Source organism: Corythoichthys intestinalis, chromosome 8, assembly GCF_030265065.1.
Source record: "Corythoichthys intestinalis isolate RoL2023-P3 chromosome 8, ASM3026506v1, whole genome shotgun sequence".
NCBI classification, from domain to species: Eukaryota; Metazoa; Chordata; class Actinopteri; order Syngnathiformes; family Syngnathidae; genus Corythoichthys; species Corythoichthys intestinalis.
The window spans coordinates 50,891,557-50,913,112 of NC_080402.1; the positions used below are offsets into that span (position 1 = coordinate 50,891,557).

The 21,556-nt window shown below is 38.1% G+C and overlaps 1 protein-coding gene across 12 annotated transcripts in view; it reads left to right on the forward strand.

Annotated features, from left to right (window-relative positions):
- rims1b (regulating synaptic membrane exocytosis 1b) overlaps nucleotides 1-21,556 on the forward strand; it is a 141,668-nt gene that overhangs the window by 75,546 nt on the left and 44,566 nt on the right. For 5 of the 12 annotated variants that reach the window (XM_057842448.1, XM_057842449.1, XM_057842451.1 and 2 more), the window contains exons 17-21: nucleotides 806-959; nucleotides 9,309-9,425; nucleotides 10,778-10,840; nucleotides 11,257-11,334; nucleotides 21,079-21,198. In XM_057842448.1, coding sequence (XP_057698431.1) covers nucleotides 806-959; nucleotides 9,309-9,425; nucleotides 10,778-10,840; nucleotides 11,257-11,334; nucleotides 21,079-21,198 — 532 coding nt within the window. The remainder of the gene's footprint in view (nucleotides 1-805; nucleotides 960-9,308; nucleotides 9,426-10,777; nucleotides 10,841-11,256; nucleotides 11,335-21,078; nucleotides 21,199-21,556) is intronic. The other 7 variants (XM_057842454.1, XM_057842455.1, XM_057842456.1 and 4 more) reach the window with 2 other exon arrangements.

Consider the following 21,556-nt stretch of genomic DNA (forward strand, 5'->3'; position numbering starts at 1 on the left):
ATTCTTCACAGTGGGGATGGTGTTCCTGGGATTGTACTCATCATTCCTTTTCCTCCACACGCTGCTGAGAACAGCCTGTAGACAGCGAAGAGTAACTAAATAATGATAAACACATATGTGCCTTTGATCCTAACGGTACAGAACCTTCGCTCGTCATATCAAAGCTACAAACCTGTCAAGCATCATTAACTTTAAGTAGCAAACCCCAGCTGCACTGCTGACCAAGAAAAGCAGCAGGAGGTTGTGTGGGAGGCTGTACGAGCATGAAGCTGAAAAAGATAAATATGTTTTTTAAATTAAAAACTCCATCCTTTTCACCCGATTCCGATCCTCTTAAAAATGGCGCGATTGGCCCAATTTCCAATCACATGATCGGATTGGGAAATCCCTAGTATTAAAGAATCCGGCTGCAGGTAAAAGTAGGTGTACGTGAGTAGGGGAAGTTTTAAACTTTTTTTTTTTCCTTCTGAGATGCTCATGGTTCCCCACTTGGGCATCCCCTGTTGTTCAGAACAGTGTTTAAAATCTTAGCAAATATTAATTATAAATATTAAGTATATGATATAATAGGTAAACATACATGTATATAGTAACTAATAATGAATAGTCTTTTCTCACTGTACACTGCAAGAAGAGCTATTTAAGCTTGCTTCAAAATTAGCCATTTTTCTGTGGAATATAGTGATGTTTTGCTACAGTATATACACAAAGGAGTTAGTTCCGCAATGCTAATGTGCCTGTATGTATGAAAGGTCCACAGCTGATCTACTTCTGTGTGTGTGTGTGTGTTTCAATGATTTTGTAGGAGGAGAGCGTAGTTCAAGGGAAAGAGAGCGAGGTAGTACATTGGCTGTGCCTGAACAGCAGCGTGCACTTCAGCATCGCTCTCGCTCTGTTTCTCCTCACCGAGAGGATTCGTGCAGGGCGAGGTCCCGGCCTGCATATGTGCCCATGCAAAGGTCAGTATAAACCAAAGGTGAGACTGTCACAAATGTGCAAGATGCAAATAAGAAATTTTGTAACCCTCATGTTCATAGCAAGTCCTTAGTTTCTTTCAGAAAATAACTCAAACTGAGTCGCAAGTTTCAAGCACGTCAAATCAATTCATTTCTTTATTCAGGTTGCTCGTAACCTGAGGTCTTGCTCATTTTTAACTAGCTACTGGTGAGTTAATAAAACATACCTAGTTTAATTACTTGAGACTGAGTTGTCTTTTTCCCAAATTCATTAATAAGATAGTACAGTGGTACCTCGACATACGATCACTTCGACATCTGATGTAAAATTTGACTCGTCATTTGTCTCGACATATGACGACATGCTCGAATTACGACGATTTATGATAACATGGCTACTATCCACCATAGTCGACGCCTATGTTCTTTTCCACAGATAGTCCGCATCGTTTTGTAAATGTGAACGCGCATCCGAACTTTAGTTCGGACCAAACAACCGAACTCTGGTTGGCTCAAAAACCATGCGTCTTGGTCTGATTTAGGCGCACCCTGCTTTGCTTGTGAATGCAACTGGAGCAGGGTGCGCTTTTGCTACTATATGTGCATCGTCACAGCGTGGAAGCTGTGAGGCTCTTGGCTGTGACGGTACACACATGGCATCCTTGGAAGCGGAAGTAGAGCGTGGACGCTATTCAGAATCAACAATGGCAAAATGACAGACAATTAGCCATGACCAAATGTTGTTGTGCTGTGCTAAGCAGTTGCATTTCATACACACAATCAGGTTCTAACGTGGCAATTGTGTTTTGCATGCTGTTGCTGAATTTCACCGTGTGAGAGTGACTGGCCAAGACAGGTGGAGCCTCGCAGTGTGGTCGTTTTGTGAGTCTTGCTCTCCTGCAAGTGCAGTCCAAAAAGTCACAAAAATGAGAACAAATATGCACCTGTGTAACTTGGGGTACCACGCGGTTCCCTTTCATGGTTTAATTTTCCGCCATGGATGTTTTATATACCCTATTGGCCTGAATATAAGACGGCCCTGATTATAAGACAACCCCCTCTTTTTCAAGACTCAAGTTTGAAAAAAGACATTTTGATCACCAAATTAATTTTTGTACAGAAAATAATTACAGTACATCTGAAACAAATGATTATAACAATATATTTGAGAGAAAACGCATGTTATTTTGCCTCATTCAAATCTTAATATCTGAACATTTAAATATGTAAACTAAAGTGAAATCACATTCGTAAATGAATGGCTTCTGGTTTTTGAAATGTAAATAAACCAATCTATTGTGATAAAACAACAAAATTGCAATTACTGCATTAACCATCAAAGTGAAGCCTAACTGTAACTGTAGTATTGAAACAAATCTGAATAAGGAAAAACATTGCAATAAAATATTGCAAACTGGTTAAATTTGAGAGTAGCTGAGATCTGTTATGACAGAACATCGCTTCAATGATATCTGGCGCCATCTTGCGTCGTGAGTGGGTATAATGTCTAGACCGCGAATACAAGACGACCCCCACTTTTTCAGTCTTATTTCAATGCAAAAAACACAGTCTTATATTCGGGCCGCTACGGTACTTCAGTTCGCTCGGCATTAAAGTCGGGAGGGAGTGACCCGCCGCTAGCCGAGCAGTGACTTGCTATGCTATGCTATATTACGTTTGTTTATTTGTTTTTTTCAAACCTAAAAGCATAAAAACCTCTGCTTCACAAAACAGTCATTTGACAAAAAATGGACACATACAGATACATGGTTATATTATCATTAGAAAATAAAAGACAGTAATAAAAAAAAGCGGTCAGACACTAAACAACTTTTTATTGGCTCTTGTGTCACTCCTGGTTGAAGTCAAATGAAAATACTTTTAGATATATATTAAAAAAAAAAACAAAAAACAGATCACAGCATTTAATTGGTGCTTTGAATGAGACCAGGGCTTTCTCTTTTTTTTTACACACAGTAGCAGCCTTTCACACAGTGCAACATCTGAACTCCTGCGCAAAGTCAGTAATAACAGTCACTGTATTTTAGTCACAACAACCCATCGATAAAAATATTCAAGTAAATATTAAAGAAAGCGACAAAGAAAATATTGTAGTGCAGCAGCATCTTTATCGCAATATCAATCCAGGGATCAGTTCAGTTACAAACAAAACATTCAACTAAATTGCAATGTAGAACAAAAGTAAAATGTTGACCTAGCCCACTATACAGTATATGTGCAATCAACTTAGAAATGCAATCAGTAACTACCACATAACAATAAAAAATAATGAATTAAAATGAAGTGCAGCAGCATTTTAGCAGCCATAACAATCTGTTTCAACATGAGGAAATATCTTTTTTTTTTTTGCAATTGAGAGAGCAGAGAGATAGTAGAGGTTAGATGGGACCTAAAAAATCCAGCCCGACCCGACACGGCCCGCTGGTATTGAAGCCCCACCCGGCTTGGAGTGACGCGGAAAAAAAAAAAAACGCAGCAGCAGCAATTTATTTTCATTTCTTCGAGATGGCAGAAAAAAAATGTTTCTTAATGTTTAAATAGTCTACATATTTTTGTGATCATTATAGAAGCATTTGCACAACGAAATAACGCTGGGAAAGTTTAATATTAAAAAAAAAAAAACATGCGATTTTTCAGACACAGAGGAGAAGATTCAAAAGGATCACATTTGTGTTGCCTTTGTGTGCATAAAAAAGTGTCTTTCGTAACGAATTCTCAGTTGGCAGAAAAAAAAACGCAAGTTTTCTTAATGTTTAAATAGTCTACATATTTTTGTGATCATTATAAAATCATTTACACAACGAAATAACGCTGGGAAAGTCTAGTATAAAAAAAAAAAAAAAAACGAGTTTGCAGACACACAGAGGAGAGGATTCAAAAGGATCACATTTGTGTTGCCTTTGTGTGCATAAATAAAAGTGTCTTTCGTAACGAATCGCAAGCGCCACAGCGGAGGAGAAGAAGAAAAAGCGTGCGGCGCCACTGCTTCATGGAGTGCACAAGCAAATGCACAATACAGAGAGCCTGCTCTCGGTTTTATCCCTTTTTTTTTTTTTTTTTAATAATTTATTAGTCCGGCGCGGGGCGGCCTGACCCGACCCGAACGTGAATGCTTAACATTTTGGGCCCGACCCGTTCGGGTTCGGGCACAAGATCTAACCTCTAAGAGATAGGACATAACATAACAATGGCTGAAGCGGAGAAAGAGGGAGCAAGAAAGATTCTTGATGCACCTAATACATTGAAAGCTGACATCTGGAGACATTTTGGCTTCTATGAGGTTGGTGGGAAACTTGACCAGAGTTATGCAGTGTGTAAAAAATGAAACATGACAATAATAATACAAATGGGGAAACCAAATCCATTGCATCACCGGAATTGCGCAGGAAAGATTTTTTAACGTACTTATATATTTTAAAATGCGCTGAATCGATTCGGCTTGTTGCCCGCATCGAATTGAATCGTCAATGCCCCGGCGATGCATCGGGATGCATCGCCGCATCGATTATTGTTGACACCGCTAATATATATATATATATATATATATATATATATATATATATATATATATATATATATATATATATATATATATATATATATATATATATATATATATATATATATATATATATATACTATTCCCTCTCAAAAAATTAGCATATTGTGATAAAGTTATTATTTTCTGGAATGTACTGGTAAACATTAGACTTTCATATATTTTAGATTCATTACACACAACTGAAGTAGTTCAAGCCTTTTATTGTTTTAATATTGATGATTTTGGCTAAAAATTCTAGAAAAGCCAAAAATCCCCATCTCCAAAAATTAGCATATCTCATCCAACCAATACAAAAAAGTGTTTTTTAATACAAAAAAAGTCAACCTTCAATTAATTATATCAGCTATATACTCAAAACTTGGTCGGGAATCATTTTGCAGATGTGACTGCTTCAATGCGGCGTGGCATGGAGGTAATCAGCCTGTGACACTGCTAAGGTGTTATGGAGGCCCAGGATGCGTCGATAGCGGCCTTAAGCCCATCCACAGTGTTGGGTCTGGTGTCTCTCAACTTCCTCTTCTCAATATCCCACAGATTCTCTATGGGGTTCAGGTCAGGAGAGTTGGCAGACCAATTGAGCACAGTAATACCATGGTCAGTAAACCATTTACCTGTGGTTTTGGCACTGTGAGCAGGTGCCAGGTCATGCTGAAAAATGAAATCTTCATCTCCATAAAGCTATTCAGCAGATGGAAGCATGAAGTGCTCCAAAATCTCCTGATAGCTAGCTGCATTGACCCTGCCCTTGATAAAACACAGTAGACCAACACCAGCAGCTGCCATGGCACCCCAGACCATCACTGACTATGGGTACTTGACACTGGACTTCAGGCATTTTGGCGTTTCCTTCTCCCCAGTCTTCCTCCAAACTCCGGCACCTTGATTTCCGTATGACATGCAAAATTTGCTTTCATCTGAAAGAAGCTCTTTGGACCACTGAGCAACAGTCCAGTGCTGCTTCTCTGTAGCCCAGGTCAGGCGCTTCTGCCGCTGGTTCAGGTTCAAAAGTGGCTTGACCTAGGGAATGCGACACCTGTAGCCCATTTCCAGCACACGTCTCTGCACGGTGGCTCTGGATGTTTCTACTCCAGACTCAGTCCACTGTTTCTGCAGGTCCCCCGAGGTCTGGAATCGGCCCTTGTCCACAATCTTTCTCAGGGTGTGGTCACCTTTTTTGGTTGTGCAGCGTTTCCTGCCACGCTTTTTCCTTTCCACAGACTTCCCACTGAGGTGCCTTGATACAGCACTCTGGGAACAGCCTATACACTCAGAAATTTCTTTCTGTGTCTTAGCCTTTTGCTTGAGGGTGTCAATGATGGCCTTCTGGACTGCAGTCAGGTCGGCAGTCTTGCCCATGATTGCTGTTTTGACTAATGAACCAGGCTGGGAGTTTTCAAAAACCTTATGAATCTTTCGCAGGGGTTTTGAGTTAATTTGTTGATTCAGATGATTAGGTTAGTAGCTTCTTCAGAGTACCTTTGCATGATATGCTAATTTTTTGAGATAGAGATTGTAGTTTTTTCTATACTTTTGTGCCAAAATCATCAATATTAAAACAATAAAAGGCTTAAACTACTTCAGTTGTGTGTAATGAATATAAAATATATGAAAGTCTAATGTTTATCAGTACATTACAGAAAATAATTAACTTTATCACAATATGCAAATTTTTTTCAGAAGGACCAGTATACAGTTTAACATTTAAAAATAATCCCATGTTACATTACATGCAGCATCATAACACCACACTGTGACACTCCACGCTCCCTCCTTCCCAGGAGAGAGGTATTTCCTCTTCTGTTTGTGCAATAAATGAGTGCACTTTTCGTCCACGTGATGCTACTTGGTAATTCCAGTTGGCACAGCGCTGAACTTTTTCAACTCATTTGGAAGTGTTGCTGTGAGGTAGTTCTCCAACTGGACCCTAGTCCTCTTGGTCTAGAGCAGAGGTCGGGAACGTTTTTGGCTGAGAGAGCCATAAACACCACATTTTTCAAAATGTAATTCCGTGAGAGCCATACAACATGTTTAAAACTAAAAATACGAGTAATGTGTGCATTTTATGTAATTTCAACATTTTTAAAGTACAATAAGTCTCCGAATTCTTTTTAATAACATTGTTATGCTGTTGCTAATCAATGATGAGTATTTCTCACCATTAATGCGACTTCTGGTGCTGCATGGTGTTGCTGATGGCTTTGTAGTCTGGTTGATACTTGATGAGGTTAAGCGTCATGCAGGCATTGAGAAACTTAGGATACGTCTCTTTTCATGTTCACGAAGAAACGACACGAATCCTATGTTTTTTCCAACCATACACGGAACACAAGTTTGTCCATTGGTAGATTTTTTTTCTTTAGCAAACTCAATGAAGGACTTGAATAAATCTTTCCCTCTTGTTGTCCCTTGCATAGCCAAAACTGCCAGACTTTCCTCACGTACTGTGTAAACGACAACATACCTTGCGATCACGCTGAACTGTGATAAATTGCTTACGTCCGTTGACTCATCCAAAGCGAGTGAAAAAAATGGAGCCGAATTTATGTCCTTCATGCGTTGCCTCATTTTGATTTGACATCATGATGCTACGTTCGTGAACAGTTCTTGCTGACAGGGGCATGTCTTTTATCCATTTAATAATCTTGTCTTTATCTGAAAAGTCGTCAAAAAGTTCATTGGCAACATCAAGTATGAATGCTTTGGCGTACTCCCCATCGGTGAATGGCTTCCCATTCCTCACAATTGCTAAAGCGCCAGCAAAGCTAGCCGAATTCCAGTCCCCTTGTTTGGTCCAGACACAGAGTTGCTACTGACTAGTTTGCACTCTTGTAAGAAGCTCTTGACATGCTTTCTTCTCCCAGATATATCGATGGAAATGTAGTATGGCGGGTGTCGAAGTGCCGCTTTATATTTGACCTTTTCATAGATGCAAACCTGCTCTCTCCGCAAAGGCAAATTCCTCTGTCCATTCCAGCTGAAAAGTACAATACTCCTCGCCTTTTTGCCATCATCTCAAAAGGGTTTCTATAATTAGCGGGGAAAACGAAACTAAAACCGTGGGAAAATTACTACGCACATGCGCACATACCTGACAGCAAAATACGGCGACCCCACTCGATCAGTGTCTGCCTCATCTGCGTTGCCAGTGCGATTGATAGACAGATAAATAGATAGATCGACGCAACGACATGTATGTTTGCCACTTTCCCACTAAAATAACTGCAAACCGGCTCTCTAGTCGCCGGGGATCGTTGCCGTTTTGTGCAATGCGCAGAGGAGTATAACGAAGCTTTTTTTTTTTTTTTTTTTTTTTTTATAATTAGATTTGTCTGCGAGCCAGATGCAGCCGGAATAAGAGCCAGATATGGCTCGCGAGCCATAGGTTCCCGACCCCTGGTCTAGAGTGAAAGCACCTTTACTCTCTAGCCAGTCACACGGTGCGTTCAGGAAAAGCATGCAAAACAAAACGGCTACACTACAACCCGATTCGTTACGTTATTATTATAATATTATCATTATTCCAATTTGTATTTTTTATTTATTTTTATTCCTCTTTGTAATTGTACCTTCACTATTTTATTAAGGATTTAGCATAGGTCTTTGGGCTGTGGAACAAATTATTCAAATGTTCATGTATTCTTATGGGAAAATCCAGCTCAACATTCAACCATTTCGACGTACAAACCAAGTCCTGGAACAAATTAAATGTGTATGTAGAGGTACCACTGTACTTCAATCAATATGTAATCCTCTTTGGATCACCCTCTGAGATTGTTGCTCAATGAAGGGACCTAACTTGTTGTGTCTCCCACCTTTGATATTACCTGTCACATCACACAACATACGGGCATCACCCACTTTGTCAAATAGTGTGAGAAGATCATATTTGCCAAACTCTGGCCTGTAGGTCACACCAGGCCCAGGATCTCATGATTTAAAGAAGTCTATACAAATAACGATAGGTCAACAATCATGGCTTTTTTTTTTTTTTTTAGAAGATAAAAAGAAAAAAAAAAACCCTGATCCTTCAAAGATAATAAAGACACTCTGGATTGTTGAAATATTTAATTTTCCTATGAATGTTACTGTTTTTTTTTTTTTTTTTTTTTTACCCTGACACTGACTGTGTAGTCACCTTTGCAAATTTAAGGCTGTGTGGCACTTCACAGAAAGCTATTATTTTGCTTTGTTTTAAATATTGTGATGCAATGCTAATGTTTGCTATCTGGTCAATAGTTTGTTACACTGTTTATTAGCATTATGCTAATTGTTTTGTTGTGTTTTAATGCACAGTGTAGTATGTTTAATTTTCTTTGTTATGGATGTTTAGTTTTACAGTTTAGGTCAACTGGAGTGAAATGAACGGTTATGAAACCATCATCACTGGACTGGATTTTTGAGGGACTGTTCGCTATCCTCCAAACTGTTGTCAGGCTTTGATTGAATAAATGTCTTGGCTGATCACTGAAATTACCCTAAATTTTTTTCTTGATCTACAATCCCTAGCATGAAATCGCCCGACTATTGCATGACGCCCTCTTGAAATTGGCTGAGCAATATGGAGTCGAATCGTAATCCTTTAGAATCGTGGTCCCAATAAATCGAAATGAATCAAAGCAACTTGAATCATTCTATTTTCAAATCTAATTATATTCTATCACAATCACATGGATGCATAACCCAGATTTCCAGTCATTATCCTTTAATTGTATGTACTTGTGTTTAGTAATTGTAATTTAAAATGTTTTTTTTTTTTTTTTTAATGTCAGGAGCCTGGATGAGATACATCAGAACCGCCAACACTCACAGTCCCCTTCCCATTACCACGACTCCCATCTAGAGCACCAACGCTCTGGTGACTCAGATTACGAGTACTCCGAAGACAGGTAACACTTTGGAGATTTGGATTTTGAAATATGTACCTGCAACAATGTGTTAGTAATTTATTTGTTAAAAAAAACATACACATTTTAGAGATTCTTAGTAATTTATTTGTTGAAGAAAACACACATTTTAGAGATTCACGATCTTTGTGTTTTATTTTGCATAATAAAAGCATAACGTTTTATAGACTAATCCGAGTGCCGATTTGTTGATGTCTTTCTGTAGTGGTGGCCGCCATGACTGGGTTGTTAACACACCTCAGTTGCTGCCCAGCGTCAATCAATGTAAACAGTAATGTTAGCTGCTGCTAAGGTTGTCAACTCCCTGAAAATAAGCACACCTAATAACCTAACCTAATAAACACCTAATAGCTAATTGTCACCTTACAATTATTTATTTATTTTTTTTGTACGTGAAGTGATTTAAAAAAAAAAAATTATTATTATTATTATTATTATTATTATTTTATTAATAAAGTAATTGTAGTATAATAATTTTACTCAAACCTGAATTAAGTGCATATTTGAGTGATATACTGTAAGCACATCGAAAAACAATAGTTATTGGCAATGTATTTTTAAAGCATAAACTGTGCAAACATAAACTGAGGTGCGTTCAAAGTCCCCTAAGCAATAACAGTTTCGCAAATGATCACTACCAATGTAATGTGAAAATGCCAACGAAATTGACAGAACACAAAATATAATAAAAATAGTGAAAATAAAGTTCACAGAGAAGAAAAAGGAAAAAAAAAAAACATTTGAACATGTTTTACTCAAGCTTCACTCAAACATCTTATATCCCACACTCTGTGTTGTCTTCCGATATCATAATGAAAACCCACAATGCCTCAACCAATGAGATGAGTGGGATTGTCATTGTTCTGTCAGCAAATTAAACACTATTTTCGATTTTCATGACAATACAGGACAGAGCGCGTCCCTTGTAAAGTAATACGGGACGCGTACTTTTGTTTCTGAATATGGGACGATCCCATTTTTCAATTGGCATCTGCTGGCTGTGTGTGCTGCGGGCAGCACACCCCAGCAATATTGTACTTCCAGTCAGTTTGCTCGGATTAGTCTATATTGACATTAAATACTTTCAAAATACAGTCGCATTTTATTTGCAAAATAATCTTATACTAATACTACTAACGTGTGAAAAATGTGATTTCAAAATGGTGCATTTCAATTTGTATATTGTTAATTATGATTTAATGATAGCCCAGAATGATTTATTTCATGGTTTTTGTCATTCATAAAATCACATGCCTGTCTGAGTTGCCATCCTCCTCTGTTGTGTTTTTTCGGGTGATTTTTCATTTGTTCACCCATCGTCATGGCAATGACAGTGAGGCCCTGGAGATGCACAGGTCAATCCGAGGCGGGAGTGCAGAGTGCCTACACACAAACAGGTAAAACAAAACAGAAAAAAAAAAAGAAAAAAAAGAGATAATAGTCGCCATCCTATATTATTTTATAGTATGTGCCATTTTGTAACCATTGTCATCATCAATATATTCTAACAACATTTAACACACTTTGTGTTTGCATTAATACAGTGTGTGTGTGTTATCTTGAATGTTTTGTGTCGACAAATTACTACTAGGTTGTGATACAGTTTAAATGCACACAATAGTATTCATGCGTACCTAAGTATAAACAATACACTGTGTGAAAAGATTGCTACACAAGTTGTCCTAAAAGAGGGGAAATATTATTTTTTTAAACTTGTTTTATATTCATATTTTGTTGTCACTCACAGTAGATATATACTTTTTTTCCCAACTTTTTTTTTGTTTATGTGCATGGCCTCCGCTCATACAACCAGAGGTGCATGTAAACATAGCAACACACTCCCTCCGAAAATGCCCCTGTTAGTAAATGGTATCCATAAAGACATGTACAGGTAAGCAAAAAGGGTAGCTGTTTTTTCCCTTTTTCTTCCCTGATCAGTTTTTTCCTGTCATTTTTGTGGTTGGTAACCCATTTTGTTGCTGCAGCTTTTTTTTTGTGAACACATACAGTACAATAGCTCTTATGTCCCTCTGTCTGCTTTTGTTGGTGCCAACTTGTCCTGCCATGTTGTTGCTTCTGTCGACAAAAGTTGTAATGTGGACCTTTCCGATGTATCTGTTTGCCATTTGACCCAGTGTTGAATGCAAATGTGGATTTCATCAAAACACTTTATTAGAGTTAGCTACGTGAAAGGAGATTTGTATGTCAGCAAGCATGCTAAAGTCTACGTCAGTCTGGGATTTTTACAGTTTTTCTCACTTTCTTTAGTACGTTTCTCACATCAGAATTGAAATTCTCCAAACTACTTGTTTAACCCTCACAACACATCGCTCAACTAGTGAAACAACATGGATTACGTGCAAAAGCCATTTTTTTGTGCAAAATAATTAAATTTCTGTGTCAGTGAACATGTCAGTGCTGTCAGAATGACAAGCCCTTGTTTCATTGTGTACGGACAAGACAGTCAAATGGCTTATTCAAACTCTCAATTGAACAGTTACTCTGGTGTAAGGCTCTGATGCTGAAGATGGTGTACGTACGTATTGATGGAAATTTCAAGTTACACCTTTGTGTCTGGGAGATTGCAAAAGACTGGACAAGATTCATTTTACACTTTTACTGTTTTTACAATTTCTTGACAAACCATGTCAATGCGATACAGAAAGCAAAAGACAGCACTGAGCATCACAAAGAAAAAAAAAAAGCAAAATTAGAAATGTAAACACATTGTAAGACAATCGGCACAACTAAACTTTTGAGTGCTACATGTTGGGATTTCCGTTCTTTCTACACATCTTGATATTCCTCCCACATTTTCATCCACGTAACAATGGATGTCCTCTCTTGCTATACAGCATGGAAAAAATCTTCTGGAATATCTTAACCAGCCTCTGCAGGCATCTGCTGTGATGTCACTGCATGCTGCATTCATGGCATCAAGAAGAGTCATCTGTGTGTGAGACTGGCATCATACATGTGCCATATCCATGTGGAGAAAAATTCTTCTATGGGATTGAGGAACAGGGAGTATGGTTGGAGGAACCATTACCATTCTGTTGTGTCTGATTATGTTGGAGTGGTGGAAATCCACATTGTCCCAAACTATCACAAATTTTGGCAGGTTAACATACGTTACGTAAAATAAGTAACGAAAATGCTTAGAAATAAGCACACACATGTTGACATATTCTGACAACATGTTCGTCCATTTTGCATGTAAAGACTTATGCAATGAAGTGTTGACTAAATGTTGTGGTCGGTGAGACTATTCAATTGACCCATGATCATCCATTTTGACCATCATGACAGATGCAACTGATCATGTAGGAAACAGCAGAAAATTTTACAAAATTGCATGTATGGATGCACAAAAACATCTGCAACTTGCTCAAAGAAATGAGAAACTGCGTTTTTCATGTGCACTAGTGATATGATGTTATAAGGATTGAAAAAGTACTTTTGAGAATTTCAATTCTGATCTGAGAAACGTACCAAAGTAATTGAGAAAAACTAATGTAAAGTAAGGGTTATATTCAAAGTAGGGGTTGTTGATGTAACCTTCAAAATGATAAAATATTTCAAAGAAAATTGCAACAATTATATTTCAGACAATAGGGGGAAAATACTAAACAATATTGTCACAATCTTAAAATTATTCAATCTATGAATTATACAATCTTATAATCATTTTTTTCATAAAGAATGTCAAAATTGTTCCATCCCATACTTATCCCAAAATCAATCTCTCTCTCTCTCTCTCTCTCTCTCTCTCTCTCTCTCTCTCTCTCTCTCTCTCTCTCTCTCTCTCTCTCTCTCGTACACTGTATTAACTTCAAAATCAAGTCTGCAGGCAATATTTAAATTTCTTTGTGAATTCAAGTTGAAATGTTAAGTTCTGTGAACTTGAAATGTTGTGTCAAAGCCTTAGTCTGTGCGCTGAAAACAACAGTCAGGCAGCTATTTTTACGGTGCAAAAAAGGCAGTTCAGTGTCTTCTAAAGTTTTTCTCAATTGCTTTAGTACGTTTCTCTTCTCAGAATTAAAATTCTCAAAACTACTTGTTCAATCCTCTCAACATTGTGTCACTAGTGCACATAAAAAAAAGCAGTTTCTCATTTCTAGGAACAAGTTGCAGATGTTTTTATACATCCATGCAAATGATTACAATTCTTTGCTGTTTCCTACATTATCAGCTACATGTGTCATGATGGTCAAAATGGATTATCATGGGTCTCTATTGAAAAGTCTCACCACCAACAACATTTAGTCATTATTTAATTGTATAATTCTTTATATGCAAAATGGATGAACATGTCAGAATATGTTAACATGTGTGTGTTTATTTCTAAGCATTTTCGTTATGTTCTAAATGTGTCTTGACTTGGTAACCAATAACCATGGGTGCTCCCATTGCACAAAATGTTGTTCTAACCCATATTCCCACCATGGGTCTTACAACACAGAATGTCCTCTCAATGTTTTTAGACATACTCTATGTTTTTAGACAAACTCTACGGGGAACTCAGTTTTGAACACGAGAGGGATCAGACTGGGGATTCTCCTGCCAAAATGTGTAATAGTTTGGGACAAAATGAGTTTCCAACACTCCAACATAATCAGGGAATGGTTTGCAACCCACAACAGAATGGTAATGGAGTTACTCCCACCATACTCCCCATTACACAATCCCATTGAAGATTTTTTCTCCACATGGAGATGGCAAGTGTATGATTGCCAGCCTCACACTCAGATGACTCTTATGGATGCCATGAATGCAGTATGTAGTGACATCACAGCAGATGCCTGCTGAGGCTGGTTAAGGCATTCAAGAGGATTCTTTCCATGCTGTATAGGAAGAGAGGACATCCGTTGTGACATGGATGAAAATTTGTGGCCCAACAGAGAGGAACGTCAAGATGTTTAGAAAGAATGGGGGGAAAAATCCCAATAGGACTCAAAGTTTATTTGTGCCAATTGTCTTATGTTCATTTTTCTAATTTTGCGAGTGTCTTTTGCTTTCTGTATCGCAATGACATGGTCTGTCAGGAGTAACTGCAGGCATGAAAATCTCTCACCTTTCGGCGAAATTCGCCGTTTTGAAGTAAAAAAGGATGACCTACGTGAATCGTGTAGATCCGAGGAGACATTTTTTTAAGGGGGTGGGGGGTCGTTTGTAGGCATGTGCCAGTTACCTTCACGGATTACCATGCTATGAAAACGTCGCGGTTACAAAACCACTAAAATTTTCCGTCATACAGTAGTACGTATTCGTTATTTTTCATGTGTCGAAAATGCAGCCAGAATTAGCTTGGCGCGGCAGCGCTTACCCCTTCCCCTGTTTGATGCTGCGTGTGTCAGTGACGCTATTCCAGCAAACCCAAAAACAAGCACTCCAAACGCAAGGCGTAAATTCTTCGATTTATTGATCTCTCAAATCGTGGTAACTGAAATATACCAAATGAATACATTTAAAACGTTGTACACTCGTATTTTTCCACATGTGAGTAGCTTCAACAGTTTAGCTTCATGAAAAAGTTCGTCAAAAACAAAACACACATTTTCCTTTCAAATTCAATACACAAAGTTACTAAAAACTTACAAAGACGAATGATAGGCAAGGCTTAGCTATGACAGCAACTTCATTGAGGTTAATCACAGCCGCTGAGAGAGAAACAAGTTTGTATACGGGGAGGGGAAAAAAAAAAAAAAAAAGAGCGTCAAAGATCGCTAATTGCGAGAGATGATCTTGTACTAAGCACAAATTCACATTCGCTGGAGGAGGTAAAGTATCACTCCCAATTGTTTTTAGATGAATACATTTGCCAGCATATTGAATTTAGTGAGTAATGGTTTTCGTTTTCATATTTTGTGGTATGACAAAGTTACTGCCGTTCGTTGCAGCTTGCGTTGAACACTGCCGGAGCGTCCGGTGAAAAAATAGCTCCCGTTAAGGTAGCGTCAAGCTTGTGTATTTAACGGTAATATAAAAGCAGTGTTGTCAATAACGCGGTATCGTAATGCGTAACTAATCTGATTACTTTCTTTCAGTAAAGAACAATCTAACGCATTCATTTTTCTAAATCAGCAATCTGAGTAAAATTACTTTCCTTAATGCCTGTGCGTTACTATTTTGTTATTGCCCCATAATGTGTGTAGAATGAAGAATACTGTAGTCATGGGAGTGACATCACATGTCACATTTTTTAATCGGGGATGGAACAAAAAGGGTCTCGTGTATTACCATGATGCGTGAGCGCTGGGAGTTTGCGGCCTAAACAACATAGCCTTGCTACCTCGCCAGGATGCAATGAAATAGGCAGGAGATATACTACAAACGGCTGCATTTGCACACTGGAAACACAGCCATTACTTCACATTTTTGTCCAGTAAAGATAACAAAAATATCCCCGTGTGCTGCGAACTTTGCACTGGCTCAAAAAGACTGTCCACCGCTATAAGCATCCAATTCAAGCACCACTTGGAATTACAGCACAACAGGTAACACGACAGCCAGGACTTTTTGATACTGCTCGTGCTCAATCCTCGGTTCAAGATCAGTTGTTGTTGAGGGTTTTGAAAGCTTAGGTTTAAAGAAATTCTAAATATCCATCTTGCCTCCTCAGCTGTAGTTTTGGCTAAGCAATGCAAACGGCTGTCTCTAAGGTTCTATAGTCACATGATCTGTTCGAAAAATAATTTGGACCCATTATGAAATACTTTGAAGGATTCCTGTTCATTTTATTCATTTGTGTTGTTTGTTTTATTGCTCTAAAACTTTTATAGACAACATTTTAAGGGCCATATTCATTGGTCTTTATTTTAAAGAGGAAGTTCAGAATTTTTTACATTAGGCTTAATCTTTGAGTTAGCCGGGGTTTAATTAGTCGTTGGAAATGATTTGAACAAATTCTGTGCAGTTTGACAGTTATTTGTTAGTTTCAGGGCTCCGGAGTGGCTAAGCTAGCGCGAGTCAATGGTGGTTGAAATCAACTCCTTCAACTAATTAAACCCCCGTTAACTCGAATATTAAGCCTTATGTGAAAAATTAAAATGGTCAAATTCGCCACATGTAGGACATTTTGCCGACGGCGGACATTTTGTGCAGAACGCCGGAACATATTTCCTCCACACCTTTCTCACCTTTTTAACCCCTGAGCCATTTTCATGCCTGAACTGTTATATTGAGAGCATGACTAAGCAATTTGACCGTCTTGTCTGTACACAATGGAACCAGGACTTGTAATTCTGAAAGCACTGACATGTTCATTGACACAGAAATTTAATTTTAAGCGCAAGACTTTTGAAAAAGAAAGAATTTTGCACTAAAAATGGCTTTTGCAGGTGATCCATGTTGTTTTGCTACTTGTGCAATGTGTTTTGGAAATACACAAACTGTTTTGAGAATTTCCATTCTGATCTGAGAAACGTACTAAAGCAATTGAGAAAAACTGTAAATAATAAAACAGATGTGATAGCAGAATCGATGCCAAGGACTATGTGTGCACATATAGTGCACACACGTTTGACTTTTTTTATTGTTGTTGTTTTTACACACATGCACCTTTTTTTTAAAAAATAAAATAAAATGAAAATTAGAGTTTCTCACTCTGAAGTATAAAACGTATTTTGTCTAAATCCTGTTTTTGTCGCTAATTGGTTAATTAGTCAGTTAGGAAATGAGGCTGCAAGCTTGTTGACGATAAATTATTATTTGGGGATAGCATACTAATGTTACTAATATGATAGGTTTGCCCCTTTAAGCACAAGAACTTTACATTTTACGATCCAAACGCTTTAAGGGACCCATCCTGGCAAGGGCAACATTTCGTTACAAGAGAAAAAGAATGAGGTAGCTGAACATTGATCGTGGTTTTGCTTACATCATCACATCATTTTTCTTAGCCCAATTTTTTTTTTTTTTTAAATTCCAGGCTGAAAACAGACTTTTAGTAATTAAGTATTGCCATTTAAGTATTTTAAGTTATTCCAAAATCTTTTGGTGCATTCCTACTACTCATTTGAACACAAAGTCTACACTGTTGTGTCGATTTCGCTTACCGACATTTTTGCTTATCGGGATGAGCATGTGTACTGTACATCTGCGGGGAGTCAATGACATGATGAGGCATTTCATCATGTTTTACATCGTCACATTCCAGCAGCAAATCCACTCAAAGGTTTTCAAGTAACATTTACTTTGCTTTAATGGTGCTTGGACTAAAAGAAAAGAAAAACATGACAAAAGGTATGACAAAAATAAATTTTAGAACTTACTCATCACACAAAGTAAACTTGAATACATGAATAATATATGTAATTGCAATCAATTGAGTTTTCTTGCTCCTTGAAACTTTAAATTACAAAATCAGAGAGAAAAATAAGTAGATTTCACATCACCATGAAGTTTGTTTTTCAGTGCACGGTGGAGGTATAAAAAACATAAATCAATGAGGATGGAAGAACAACAAAAGAACCATTGGCTAACTTGCATAGCAAAGGTCCGCTAGCTTAAATGCTATAAAATGCTAATGTTTTTCTAATGCTCTTAACATATCGTTCCAACCCATACTCCCACTAAAAACGTCAAGTAAATATACCTATAAACTAAATTACGGATGCATAAAAACATATTTGTTCAAACAAAAAAGTTACCTTATGTTGGTCTTAACAAGGAGCAGCAGGATGCACCCATGTTAAATGAGTTACGTCATATTCACTGTTGCCACTAGAGGGAAGTGTATATACCTAAATCGGGTCTGGAACCTATGGCTCGCGAGTCATATCTGGCTCTTTTGATGATTGCATCTGGCTCTCCGCCAACCGTAATCTTAAAAGTGGAACTGGCCGGCTTGCTTGACATGAATGAGCTACGATAAGCTCATGGCACATTCTCACATTGATCTTGGACACTTCAAACATACGTTGCAATGATATGCTTCAAATTCAGTGGCCATTCGTGGTTGCGGATTGCACGAAGATTGGCATTACAGAGCTCGCCTTACATGTTAAATCTCCTCTCAGCCAGCAGCGTGGCTATAACATATAGTACGAAAGTGAACTTGGTGGTAACCCAAGTCACATAGGTGGTGATCGGTTTCACTTTTATGACTTTTTTGCCTGTCAAACTGTTGTGTGAGACTCTCGAAACTGCTACCTTGAGAGACTCCACCTGTCTTGGCCAGTGTGAAGCATACGTCACCCTCATTGTGGTTCCCACTTCCAGGATATATACCCAACGCCAGTCCATGTTTCTAGTTGTTATTTTGCAAGTGGTGATTGTGCAACTGAGATTTTTATCAATCACAACTCAGCAACTGCGCCCCCCCCCCCCCCCACACACACACACACACAGTATGGCTCTCATGGAATCACATTTCAAATTTGTTGGGTGTTTTGGTTCTCTCAGTCAAAAAGGTTCCCGACCCCTAACCTCAATCAAAAATAACTAAATGCAAACACTTTTAAAACAATTACAACGCCACTCTAATTAAATGAATACTCAAAGAAGCTAAATTTAAAGCTTTTTTCTAACCGAATTACTCGAGTTACTCGAATAATGGCTCCAGCACTAATCATGACCTTTCTAAATATTATCCTAACTCAAGATTGCTTCTTGTTTTATTTTGTTTAGTCAGCAGTAGGGCTGTCCCAAACGACTAATTTCCTCCCGATTAGTCTGCCGACTATTTTTACGATAAGTGGACTAATCTAATTTTTTTTTTTTTTTTACTACTTTAATAATGAAATTTTTGTTGAAGCTCATTAATTCACAAAAAATATTTTGGAACACCTAAATTCTTTATTAATGTGTAAATAAATAACATAAATATCAATAATAAATCACAAACAATGAGGTCAAATGCTGCTGGCATTAACTAGTGCGAAAAAAATGTAAACGGAAACATTAAGACTTCACCTCTTTAACAGGAGTCAAAACAATTCATACTCTTTTTGTGGTACGTCATTGTCTATATTGTTCTAAATGTTAAAATGAATTGCAATGTCCCGGACAACCATTTTCAGAATACTTTGTGTGAGTTCAGATGCTTTTTCTGGTGTGCATTCCGCATTTTTGGGGGAGGGAAAAACTGTTCAACTTTTGTTTGTTTCAACCTGAAAATAGATAAAGTAGAGGGCACACTGAAATATTACCACAACTATTTTGAATGAGAGGCACACATACTCACAGTAACAAAAATTAAATATATAGTATTAATTTATTTATTTAAATATAGTATGTACACAATGATACTTTATAATATAAAGTAACTAACATTAGTGCAGTCATGAATTACAGTAAGCAGGCCAGTGCTGTTTCCATATATATTTTTGTTATATTATGTATATACAGGATATATGTATGTATTTTCCCCAAGTGGGAGCTTCCATGATCCTAATAAATGTAATAATAATTTAAAATATATATATAATTATATAATATATATATTAATTATTTTATTAAATAAAAATGCACGTTGACACGACGCACATAAAGGTAACTTCCATTTTTTAAAAAAAATCGTTAGAAAGTTGTATGGACTTACAATCTGATAGCTTGTTATTTCTTGTTGTCTTCGAAAATTATACTTCGGTGACGGCGCTTCAAGTGTTCTTTCATAGCCGACGTGCTACTGTGGTATGCGAGCTCAGCTTAGCAAAGTGTACACACAGTGGCACCCTCCATATTTTCCTTGAAATAATTCCAGGCTCTGGCTATTCTGCTCCGCTTTTTTGGCTTTATGCCACTTTCACGTGTCACCAATTCTGCCCTGTTTGGTTAATTGGTGGTGTTTTCAACTCCTCGCCTAGTGGAGAGTGAACCGGCGATTCACTTGGCTCGTTGTTGTCGATTCGTCCGATTTCCTCATCAGGAAGGTGGTGGCATGCATAAAAACACCGAGAGGCGTCGGATGGCCCCTTTTTGGATACTTTTATTGACCAAAACAAAAACGCGGGGGATGCAGCCACTGAACGCGGTACCCGCGCACTTTCCCAACTCACCGATCTCGCTCCCTCTCTCTCGCTCGCCCACTTCCTCTTCCTCTTTGCTCAATCTGACAATGCCCGTCACATTGAAATAACAGCGGCCCCCTTGGGGGTGCCAGTAACAACCGCTTGCATTGTGAGCTCCTGCCATTCTAAACTTTATCTGCATGTAATTTTTTTTTTAAACCCGTCATTACCCGTCGACGGTATGTTTTGCCCGTCGACGCATTTACGTCATCGATGACGTCGACAACGTCGACTAGTCGGGACAGCTCTAGTCAGCAGCATTAGGTACGTAGTATCACTTCCTATACAGTATATATGTAGTCAGTCTACAGAGTGGCAAAGTCTACACTACTCTTACATCATGACAATCTCAGTCTGATGTTGTCTATCTAATCTGGTGATTGTTTTTTTTTTTTTAATCCATTGTATGGTATTGGAACAGTGAACAGAGAAGCCAATATGAAATAATGTTTTGGTGTTGCCCATTGATGCGACAGTTGCCCAAAGTGTTGTTGTTGCCACACTGGTGTTCCCTTCACACATTTTTGTTTCTGCTCATATCGGTTAGGTGCATGTTTCATTTTGTCTTTCCTTGCCTTTGTTTGTATATTTTCTTGCCTTTCATGGGCGCGGATGGTGTACAGCTCCACCCTCCCTGTATGCCTAAAGAGCAAGCTGCCCCAAAGGCAAGAGGGGGGCAACAACATGCATCGTAGCATCTTTGCACACCGTGTGCTCAGGTTCACTGATGAGGTCACAGTTAGGTAAGAACATGCCATGCCCCGTCACAATTATTCTTCCTGTTTTCTTCGACCCCCAACATGTCCTTTTGCGAGTGACAATGCACAGAGGCTTAGGCTTGTACTTGACATATCAAATAAGAAGTATTAAACGAGTGCTAAACTCTTAAGTCGATGACATCCTCCCTGTGAGGCACTTGGCCTGAAACCAGTATGTGCAATGATATGCCGTTGCACTTAGCCAGCCATCTGTCGAAAATAACGGTTTTTCTATTGCAACATGGAAATAAAACGTATCAGCAGGAATAAGAATCGGATTGTAAAGTAAAAGCTCGTCTCTCTCCTCTTCACCTTCTCACGTGCATAGTAGAAGACACTTAGA